An 11,226-nucleotide genomic window follows, 5' to 3' on the forward strand; every position below is an offset into this window, starting at 1 on the left:
AAGCCTAATTCAAAAACTAGAAGCCAAAAAAGTATATTGCGCAGCATGAACTGACAGTCACTGACACTTCCGGCACTATTTCTCGAAAACGCACGCACGAAACCGAAAAAAAATATCCAATCCCGTTAAGGGAAAAATCACTCTACGCGAATCAGTGGAAAAATCCGCTTTAAAAAGCCTGATTCAAAAACTAGAAGCCAAAAAAGTATATTGCGCAGCACGAACTGACAGCCACTGACACTTCCGGCACTATTTCTCGAAAACGCAAGCTCGAAACCGAAAAAAAATATCCAATCCCGTTAAGGGAAAAATCACTCTACGCGAATCAGTGGAAAAATCCGCTTTAAAAAGCCTGATTCAAAAACTAGAAGCCAAAAAAGTATATTGCGCAGCATGAACTGACAGTCACTGACACTTCCGGCACTATTTCTCGAAAACGCAAGCTCGAAACCGAAAAAAAATATCTAATCCCGTTAAGGGAAAAATCACTCTACGCGAATTAATGGAAAAATCCGATTCAAAAAGCCTAAATCAAAAACTAGAAGCCAAAAAAGTATATTGCGCAGTATGAACTGACAGTCACTGATACTTCGGGCACTATTTATCGAAAACGCACGCTCGAAACCGAAAAAAAAAAATCTAATCCCGTTAAGGGAAAAATCACTCTACGCGAATCAGTGGAAAAATCCGATTCAAAAAGCCTAATTCAAAAACCAGAAGCCAAAAAAGTATATTGCGCAACACAAACTGACAGCTGCTGACACTTCCGGCACTATTTCTCGAAAACTCACGCTCGAAACCGATAAAAAATGTCCAATACCGTTAAGGGAAAAATCACTCTACGCGAATCAGTGGAAAAATCCGATTCAAAAACTAGAAGCCAAAAAGTATATTGCGCAGCACGATCTAACAGGCACTGACACTTACGGCACTATTTCTCAAAAACGCACGCTTGAAACTGAAAAAAAATATCCAATCTCATTGGAGAAAATTCCACTCTACGCGGATAGATAGAAAAAACCGAATCCGATGGTCTAATTTCGTAAAGAGAAGCGAAAAAATTCAATTGGGCAGGTTCTTTCGTCACTAAATTTCGTAGTCGAATGCTCGAGATCCAAGAAAAATGTACTCACGAGATAGAGGAAAGCCTAATCAACACTACTATACAGAGAAAACCTAATCGAAAAGCTTAATGTCGGAAATATAAGCGAAAGAATTGAACTGTGTAGCACGATTTCACAGTCACTCGTATTTCCGTCATTTTATTTCACATGTGTACCTTCACTTTTCTCCAAATGTGGTTTGTTACAGTCGAACAAATGGTTACAGTTATTTATCCAGTTCTTGATAAAGTTCTCGCAATTTGTAAAACTTGTGTTGTGGTCCTTTCACATATATCACGACGATGTTGTGAAGGTTGTTTAATGTTCCGAAATAATAACTAATACTGCGTGTTATTATTCTTAAATATTTCTTTAGTCAATTGCAGTATTTGGAAGATTGATCAAGGATAACACTACTTCACGAAACGTTTTGTTCAGGGACTGAAAGTTTCACTGTAACGCGTGTAAATATTGCATCATGTGATACCGGCACGTTGAATCGTGTCGACTAGAAGTGTTCTGCGATTGGTCATATCTGTGTCCCGTTTTCGCGGGAAGATGCTTCGACTTTGAAATAGCATTGTGCTAAAGTATCGATGTGAAATATCAAACGATGTTTCCTATATTTATTATTATCAATGAAGTAAATATAAATATATTTCTTTTCAAAAAATTCCAAATTTCTATAATTAATTCATGAACTTGAATTAGTAATTATTCCATTATACTTATGGGAAGGTAAACCATTAGTATCTTCGGCAATAGTTCAAACACTCTATGCAATAATCACCAATAATAATTTAAATTACAAGGAATTCATATTCAGAATTATATTAGAAAGCTCGCTAAGGCTGTGCTTTATGATGCAATTTTAAAAGTTGATGAATTAATTATAGACGAACATGAAGTCACAGACGAAGATGAGTGACTTTGCTCTTGGTAAAAAGAAAATGAAACTACAATTGTTATAGTACCTAAACCTTAGTTACTTTTTATTCACTTTGAATGTTTCACATATACACGTTAATTGTTAACGACCTAATAAACAATTACATATAAAGTAGATAACATCTGACTGGATGTCCGTATGACGGACCGTTGCAAGAAAAAGATGTTTCGTAATACATATCACGTAATAATTCTCATTATAATGACCATATATATATGTAACAATATTTATGGACATATATACACTGCTGCAAATGATACTATTTAAATACACGACTTATCCTAATACTTCTAGATATTGGTTTATCTTGCATCTATCTCTCTTATCGTACATCTTCTCGGCTTTCCTTGTGCTAAATCTCATAAGTAGTTCTTTATCCCCTATTCATTTTTCTTTATATCTTTATCATCTTCAACATCATCTATTTTATAATTTTCCACTTTATTCGATTTATTTCTTGTAACTTTTAATTTATTTTTTGTCCTTTCCTTCATTGCTCTGAAAATATAAATATAAGACAGTCAATAAAAATTCCTACCTTCTATAAAATAGTTATAATGTAAACAATAAACCAACTCTTCCTATTTCTTCATAATTAATTCTCTTAACTTTTTATTTCGTTGTCACTTTCCCTATCGCTACTACGGCCTTCTTTCTCAATTTGTTATGCTATTATAATGTTCACATGTACACAGTTTATTATATTTACGATTACCAGTTTGATGGTATTTATATTTTCTAATTATCTTAATCTTTTATATTTTTTTGATATTCACAAATAGTGGTTTTTTAATGATATTAAAGTTTTTCAACTATATGCTTTTATTATCGGTAAGTTATATGTGTGTAACAAATGTATGTATGCGCGCGCGCGTGTTTGTGTGTATTTACAATAAACATTTTAAATGTGATTGTATAATAAATTTGTTGTAAAATTATCATTTTCCTATTTAGTTGGAGCTGATACAACAGATGCAATTTTAACTACAAAGCTAACTGAATATGGATATACAATATTATAATGCCTCAAAAATGCTGTTTAGAGTTTATATTAATCTTTTTATTTATTAAATTTATTTTAATACATATAATATTACAAACAATATACTGTAAATTACAATAGTTATGAAGTAGAGATATCATATATTAAATATATGAAACATAATATCATACAGCATTTTTATAAAAGACCTTGTCTTTTTAAATCTTCATATGTTTTTCGGTTAACAACATTTCCAAGTGAATCTTCAAATTCTTCTTCTTGTTCTGGTTGCCAGCGTTCAGCTTGCTTTTGAGCTTTTAATTTTTCCCATAAAGCTAAGGCATCTTCTATTTGTGTTACATTAGCGAAATGTGCAGTATTTGGAATACCAAGACAACGCATACCATGTGCATGTCTCCATTCTGCAAAATGTCTTTGGAAAGCTTTTGGTCCTTTATATGTAAAATTTCCACATATTTCGCAATTATAACTAATATTTAAACCATGTAATTTATATAACCAATAGGGTATAGGTTTACCATCCCAACCAAGGGGAAGATTTTTGGGATTATAAGGAACCTCATTATCATCTTCTTCTTCTGATTCACTAGCACTAGCTTCAGCATCAGAATCTCCTCTTTCGCCTTCTGTCCTAGCTTGTTTCCTTTGAACATTTTCTTTTGTAGCTACGCGTTGAGTTGATACCAATTCTGCTAGTTTATATACTTGGGCTTCTAAATACGCAATATCTTTTTGCTTCTCAGAATTTCTTCCCTTTCCAGATTTTCTATTTTTATTATTTTTGGCTAATAAATTTGGATCCAAAGATGCTTCTCCTTTTGTACTAAAAAGCCTTTGAGCTCTTTCTTCTAATGTACCACCACATTTTAAACCCAAAGCCATTAGTGCTGATTTTAACCTGTCTAAACCAAGAGATGCAAGCTCTTCCCATGAAGAAAAAGCAGAAAGTTCTAAATGAGCTCCCACATGAGTTAAAGCACTACCAGTTTCCTTTGGCCATCCTGGAAATGTACTATTTTCCCATTGTAATTCAAACTCTTTATTTGCATCTTCTAATTCTGCATTTATATCAAGTAAAGGTCTAACTCTACTCAAATAATCAGTCAAGTATTCTAATAAAGATTCCACATATTTTTGATATTCAGCATTTTTTCTTTCTCTTGGTATATCAAATAGATGATCAAAAGTTGATAAATATGTAATATAATCTATTTTTTCTATTCCTTTAAGGTTAATATATTTTTCATAACATTCATGGAGATCCAAGTATTTACCATATCCTTCTTCATCCGTAAACTCAACAAGATTTGAAAGTTCCTCTGTAGGATTTTCTCTCATTTTGGCTAATTCCTCAAATTCTACAGACATTGGGATACTTATCTCATTGGGATGTCGACGGTAGAATTCTTTTATAGATTTTAATCGAGAGTAAAATTCAGAAAATTCATTTGGTCCAGAAAGTGCTTGCACCTACATAATAAAAATTTATATTATTGAAGTGTAATCAGCTTACAAGAAAGTTAACATACTTCTTCTTTTCTTTGTCCATCTTTATCTTCATATAAATCCTGTAAATGTGAAGTACTATCCATGTATTGATCAAGCAACATTTTTAACCGATGTTCTGAATTTATACTTTCTCTGTGTCCTGGTTTTTTGTAAAGCATTTCTTTAACCATAGCATCCATTAATCTTTCTCTTTCTTCATGATAACGTCGTTGCTGCTCTAATATTGTTTCCATTCTTCTGATTTGTATCAAAATAACGCTTACAATTTGTTTATGGTCTAAATACAAATTATCATTAGTTTAACATAGACATAATATTCTATAGAAAATATCTGTACCATTAACTGTGTCACCATCTCGCGACAATTATAGACAATAATATAGGGAATTTAAAGTACCGAAAATGACATTAAAAAAAGTGTATATATGTGGTTTATATATATACATTCATATGTATATCCAAAATTATAATAGAAAATTCTTGAGGGATCTGCCTTTCCGATACAATTATAAAAGTTCATAAATCCTCGCCTATTTTGTATTCCTGTTACTTTCCTCATTTTCGGGTCTAAAATCATAGATGGCGCTGAAGAAGAAAGTTTTGTATTTCCTGTATATGATTATTTATATTTTTGTGTTCTTTCTGTAGTAAATAAAATTGCTATAGAAAACTGTTTTTCTTGTATAATATTCTTATTATTTTGTAACGAATATATACTAGCATAAGAAAGCATAAAAAATAAATTTTTTTATTAAGAAATTTTATTTACAATTGTTTATTTACAATGTTTTCATAGGTGAAAAATGAATACAAAATAAAAAATAGATTGAAAAAGAAATCAGTTGTGGGCGGGAATTGAACTCCGGACTTCCAGCATATGACCTTTCAAGTGTCGCCGTTAGACTACATCACCACTTTTGAACTATTGGAAATTAATCTGTAGTTATGTAGTTAATAAAATTTTAATCATGAATATTTCAAAAACTATGAAGTAGTTGCAGCTAGAATGATATATTTTCTTGAATAGCATGACGAAGTCTACAAACCTGCAAAGTTTCAACTAAATCGAAGGACTTGCATTCTCCTTATAAGTTATATATTGTGATTAGTTGAAAATGTAAATATCGTCATATTTTCCTAATTTCTCTATCTCCCTATATTTTATAAAAATGTTGCTCTTCAATTTAAAAGTAAAGAATTGAGTTATTTTAAATAGAGTTAGTCTATAATACAATCTCGAAGTTATTTAATAACTTTATATAGTTGATTTTTGTTCCTAATTTGTACATCCCTATGACTCATATATTCATGTATATATCGTATGTCAGTAACATTTAAATTGGTCAACATTTGAAAGGATTTGAAAATAGGTTAAAGAAATAAGTATAAATTTAATTAGAAAGAATATCTATATACATATAAAACTTCCTACTTCTTCTATTTCCTATTAATAAATATTTATTATACAGTTTGTGAAAAAGCGTGTTACGGAACATTACTGCTTCAACATGGTACGATATTTTTAAAGTAATAAATTAGGATTTAAAACAATTGTAATTTGCACCTTATACCTTAGTAAAATTACGTTTCCTTGTTTATTGTGGTAAATGCATTTAATATCAGAAATGTAATTAGATATTTGTATTTTATATAATATAACCTCGTTATCCTATCGTATAACCCTCATTTGTTATTAATACATTTCAGACAACCGCGACAGAAGCACTTCAAAAACAATTTAAATGTGAGGTAGACGAGTATAAACAGGTTCAAAAAGGTATCTTATTGATCTCTGTACTTAAATTATGTTTTTCATAATATATTATGCAATTATAATTAATTAACTGTCCTGTTACACATAGATTCTGTTTGTATCAGATTACCTCCAAATAGTGAAGCAAAGACAACAGCTGGATGGACTGTTAAATGAAAATATTGCGGTTAAAAATGAGTTAGATCTTTTGAAACCAGAGGATGATGTTTTTAAATTAATTGGACCAGTTCTAATTAAGCAGGATATAGAAGAAGCAAAACAAAATGTTGCTAAACGAATGGAGTATATCACTTCAGAATTGTAAGTTATTATGTATAAAAATAATTTACAAAATGACTAAGATCAATTATTAATTAATTTATAATTTTAGGAAAAGAGTAGAGGAATTAATAACTACATTAGATAAGAAATTAAATACATATCGTGAAGCATTGGAGAAATATCAAGAAATGTTTCAGGAAACTGAAATGAAAGCATCATTTTCTCAATTAAAGGCATAATTTCATGCTTGAAAAATTATAATGTTGTCGCTTTGTTATATCAATATCATAAAACGAAAAAGATCATGTAACCATAAATGTCATTATCCTTATTTCTGATTAAATTTGTTAATAAATTTCTTGTGAAGCTTTTATTATTTAATTTATTTAATAACAATTGTTCCATAATTTGAAGGTGATTTTATATCATAATCCTTCCAATACTATATTACACTTATCTAACCTAACATTATTAATGTTCGTATTTATTATCTAAATTACAATTTGTATACAATATATTTGTATACGTTAAAATAAAATTGTAGACAAAATTTATAACGCATTTTTAATACATGGGAATAGAATAAAAAATTAAAGTGTAATTCGCCAATACGCGATTTTGTTCGCATAAATACGGATTATAAATATGGCGGTTTATCTTCGGTTTTCAGTTATACGATTGAGAACTTTGTTATTTACAAATAAAATTTAGTCTGCGTAGCTACAATATTATTTGTAATAAAATAGAATAATGTTATTAACATTAAAACCGGATCATAAAAAGCATGTATTACTTCTTATAGAGCACACACCACAAGGTGTGTAAAACCATTGTTATTTTTTATCGCTAATTTATTTCATTCTAAAATAACATCGTGAATTTGTGTTCAGTTTTACAGGACTTTTGTAAATTAGCTCTAGATTATTTGCAAAAAGGGCCAAATATTAAATTATATAACGCAGCAGCTCGTAAGTAAAGACTTTTGTACATCAATAATTAAAATTGTTTTACGGTTTGGATTAATGTTTGTTTTAATTGCTTTCTTCCAGAGAAATTGGAAGTTGAAATAAATATAATTAAGAATTCAGTGGAAGGGCTTGTTAATTTATTACTAGAGAGTTGTAGGTATAAGGTAATATAAATTTTATTGACAATTCATAATTCACAAAATACACTTAATTCACAAAATACCATTTAATTAATATTTAATTTTTCCAGTTAAATTCTGAGGATTTTAGAGATTCCATAATATCTTTAGGTTTCTCAGAACAACAAGAAGTTATATTAAGCAAATTATATAATGCTAAAAAAAGTGAAATATTGGATGTACTTACAAATATTGGATTTAAATTACCAAAGTATCATGATATGGAATGGAGATTTGAAGTTCAAGTATTGTATTACTTCACTTTTGAATCTTAACACATTGAATTTCTATATTGTATATAATACATTCTTTTGTAGATTGCATCAAGAGCATTATTAAAACAAGTTGCTCCGCTTATTACTTTAGATTTATCTATAAAAAATTCTGACAAAGATGAAAATATTGAACATGTATTACTTCAAACTGACCCTGTCAATTTATCACACGTAACACAACAATTAGAAGAAGCTCTTCAAGAAGGTTGCAGTCAACATATTCGTAGACTTTCAAGAGCAATAAAATGATGATACTATAATATAATTAAATTTTATCTAATAAAAATATACATTATATAAAATATATTTAAACACTTTTTAATTGTATATTGTAATAAAACACCATATATTAATTGAATTTATATTGATTATTTTAAGTTGAATTTAATAGCATATGTAAAGTTTCACTCTGATTAGATTACTATAATTTAAGATGACAGTAATTTTTATATATCACATCAGTCTAGAATCTATGTAAGAGCAATACAAATGCATTTGTTAAAGCTGTAGATAAAATCATTTGAATATTTTATTGGATGAATATATTAGATCTTACTTTACTGAGTGTATAAAAGAAGAGCAATTCTTTTTATAGTTGCAGTTGTAGAATCTGAACAGTTAAATCTAGAAGGAGAACGTGATATGCAAAGTTATATTTCTGTGTAAATTAAAAACTTTTTCAAATTTTATTGATAATGGATATGTTCAATACAACTTCCTTTTTTATTGAAGTCATGCCTCCAAATATATCTACCCTAGCAACTACCACAGGACCACAATTTGCAAGTCAGTTAATGCGTTTTAATAATCAAACAGTAGTTAGCAAAGTACCTGAAGAGGTGTTACATTTAATTGATCCATATTGGTAATTACTATATTTGTTATTTATACTAGCAATTTAATGTAATATATTTATATGATTTTATTATATCCTATAACATAGGTACCAATTTCCTCCATTGGATCCATTATGGCATAAGGTTTTAGGCTTAGTCATGATTATATTAGGTATTATGGGATGGTGTGGAAATGGTGTAGTAGTTTATGTATTTATAATGACACCATCTCTAAGAACACCAAGTAATCTTCTTGTAGTGAATCTTGCTTTCTCTGATTTTATTATGATGGGTTTCATGTGTCCTCCTATGGTAATTTGTTGTTTTTATGAAACATGGATTCTCGGTAAGAAAAATAGATACATTTATTATAAAAGTTTAGAAACGCTAGTATCTTACAAAATTTTTTACTTTGATTTAGGTTCTTTAATGTGTGATATATATGCAATGGTTGGATCATTATGCGGATGTGCTTCCATTTGGACAATGACAGCTATTGCTTTAGATAGATATAATGTTATAGTAAAGGTATATATGCATACATAAACACATATAAACAGATATATGTGCAGTAACAATTCTTTAGGTACCAATAATTACAATGTTTTAAGAATAAAGAGATAATATTGTAAAAAAGTAAAATATTTTTAGGGTATGTCTGGGACACCCCTTACCATCAAGAGAGCTATACTTCAAATTTTAGGTATCTGGTCTTTTGGCTTGCTATGGACAGTTTTACCTTTAGTAGGATGGAACAGGTGATATTAATTATAAAAATCAACTTCCTATGCATAAAAAACAAGAAATATACATAATGATATCGTGTATTAATTAGATATGTTCCAGAGGGTAATATGACAGCATGCGGAACAGATTACCTTACTCAAGAATGGAGTTCTAAGTCGTATATATTAGTTTATTCTGTTTTCGTTTATTACACTCCATTGTTCACTATTATTTATAGTTATTATTTTATTGTATCGGTGAGTATTTTAGAAATTATGTTGGTTAAAAATTTTTAATTATATTTATAACTATGAACCTCATTGTTTTATAGGCTGTTGCGGCACATGAAAAAGCAATGAAAGAACAAGCGAAAAAGATGAATGTCGCTTCCTTACGATCTGGAGATAATCAAAATACTAGCGCTGAGGCAAAATTAGCAAAGGTATAATATTTTGTACTCTTTAACTTAAAGCATTACTTTTAATTATTTTGTTTTATTTTGTTTTAGGTTGCACTAACGACAATATCGCTATGGTTTATGGCATGGACGCCGTATCTTGTAATCAATTATATTGGAATATTTAATCGATCTTTAATAACACCCCTCTTCACGATATGGGGTTCTCTTTTTGCAAAAGCGAATGCAATATATAATCCAATCGTGTATGGAATTAGGTACATACTTTATAAATATCCCAATGTTATTTTAATTAAAGATAATAATGTTAAAAAAAAATAATATATTTTGTATCATATAGTCATCCAAAATATAGAGCCGCATTAAACGAGAAGCTGCCCTTTTTAGTATGTGGTTCAACAGAAGACAAGACTGCTGCATCTGCAGGGGAAAAATCTTCAGAAGCTGGTGGAAACTCGTAAAATGTATAAAAAATTTAAATGATTATTTTATTGTAAATACACGTATAATCTTTTATAAATTAAATGTTATTCGAAGTTTGATTTTTATTTAAGGAAGGAGTGCTTGCAGTTTGAAAGGGAATAATTAAGCTTAAATACAGTTGCTTGCAGAATTTATTTGCTTTTATAAAATTAAGGTACAGATGCGATGCTCCCTTCATATTTTACGATAATGTGATGTGCTTACTAATCTAGTAAACATAGAGCTGGTACCTGCTATACCAAAGTGATCATGTACACTGTTACACAATAAATGTACAAAATTAAAATCATGCCTATGAATCAATGTTATGTGATTTGCATTGTGGTGAAATGCGAATCGTACATTCAGTCACAGGTGATTAAAATATTGCTCATTTAATATACAATGATTTCCGTATACTGGAGTTTTCTCTCATCGAATTAGATGTGCTGTTTGTTAGGCTGTACTTTCAAATTTTTGAACACATTCAATTTAAATAAATTGTTTTAAGTTTGAATTTTTGACCGAACATATTCTCGTTATCAATAAAAAAGTTTCTTAATGTTACATCAAGTGTTAATATTTACAAATCGTGTCTGTAATTTAGGTCGATATTATCCTTACCTAATCAGGTATATTTTAATCTATAGTTTTCGAGAAATGTAAAATGTCGTCGTGGCATATTGTTTTATGCACTAGATTTTTCATTTTCCGCAACGGTCGTGGTACCAGAAACAGTCGATGTAGCGTCTGTAGGTGCTGG

The 11,226-nt window shown here is 29.5% G+C and overlaps 5 protein-coding genes across 6 annotated transcripts in view; 3 read left to right on the forward strand and 2 right to left on the reverse strand.

The window, feature by feature from the left end:
• Positions 1-3,232: 3,232 nt before the first annotated feature.
• Positions 3,233-4,850, reverse strand: noi (splicing factor 3a subunit 3 noi). Its single transcript, XM_017902614.1, has 2 exons — positions 4,585-4,850; positions 3,233-4,525 (listed from the first exon to the last, which is right to left on the reverse strand). The coding sequence occupies exons 1-2, from the start codon at positions 4,795-4,797 to the stop codon at positions 3,233-3,235; spliced, it is 1,506 nt and encodes a 501-aa protein (XP_017758103.1). The 5' UTR covers positions 4,798-4,850.
• Positions 4,851-5,880: 1,030 nt separating this feature from the next.
• On the forward strand, positions 5,881-6,838 carry Pfdn6 (prefoldin 6). 2 transcript variants are annotated; one of them, XM_017902618.1, is made up of 5 exons: positions 5,881-5,947; positions 6,034-6,075; positions 6,272-6,341; positions 6,443-6,638; positions 6,709-6,838. In XM_017902618.1, exons 2-5 carry the CDS (start codon positions 6,073-6,075, stop codon positions 6,836-6,838), a joined length of 399 nt encoding a protein of 132 aa, XP_017758107.1. In that variant the 5' UTR covers positions 5,881-5,947; positions 6,034-6,072. The 2 variants fall into 2 exon arrangements, with proteins under 2 accessions (XP_017758107.1, XP_017758106.1); XM_017902617.1 differs by having other exon boundaries at positions 5,888-5,934.
• Positions 6,839-7,262: 424 nt separating this feature from the next.
• Positions 7,263-8,270, forward strand: LOC108549271 (COMM domain-containing protein 2). Its single transcript, XM_017902568.1, has 5 exons — positions 7,263-7,416; positions 7,490-7,567; positions 7,649-7,731; positions 7,818-7,991; positions 8,064-8,270. Exons 1-5 carry the CDS (start codon positions 7,350-7,352, stop codon positions 8,268-8,270), a joined length of 609 nt encoding a protein of 202 aa, XP_017758057.1. The 5' UTR covers positions 7,263-7,349.
• A 362-nt stretch (positions 8,271-8,632) lies between these two features.
• Positions 8,633-11,226, forward strand: part of Lop2 (long wavelength sensitive opsin 2) — a 2,904-nt gene continuing 310 nt past the window's right edge. Inside the window, exons 1-9 of the mRNA XM_017902567.1 lie at positions 8,633-8,886; positions 8,965-9,203; positions 9,279-9,385; positions 9,509-9,615; positions 9,693-9,840; positions 9,915-10,025; positions 10,092-10,258; positions 10,342-10,465; positions 10,556-11,219. Of these exons, the coding sequence (XP_017758056.1) occupies positions 8,717-8,886; positions 8,965-9,203; positions 9,279-9,385; positions 9,509-9,615; positions 9,693-9,840; positions 9,915-10,025; positions 10,092-10,258; positions 10,342-10,462 (1,170 nt within the window). The 5' untranslated portion in view covers positions 8,633-8,716 and the 3' untranslated portion in view covers positions 10,463-10,465; positions 10,556-11,219. The remainder of the gene's footprint in view (positions 8,887-8,964; positions 9,204-9,278; positions 9,386-9,508; positions 9,616-9,692; positions 9,841-9,914; positions 10,026-10,091; positions 10,259-10,341; positions 10,466-10,555; positions 11,220-11,226) is intronic.
• Lop1 (long wavelength sensitive opsin 1) overlaps positions 10,598-11,226 on the reverse strand; it is a 2,810-nt gene continuing 2,181 nt past the window's right edge. The window contains exon 7 of the mRNA XM_017902569.1: positions 10,598-11,206. Coding sequence (XP_017758058.1) covers positions 11,152-11,206 — 55 coding nt within the window. The 3' untranslated portion in view covers positions 10,598-11,151. The remainder of the gene's footprint in view (positions 11,207-11,226) is intronic.

Source organism: Eufriesea mexicana, unplaced genomic scaffold, assembly GCF_001483705.2.
Source record: "Eufriesea mexicana isolate 0111107269 unplaced genomic scaffold, ASM148370v2 scaffold1837, whole genome shotgun sequence".
NCBI lineage: Eukaryota > Metazoa > Arthropoda > Insecta > Hymenoptera > Apidae > Eufriesea > Eufriesea mexicana.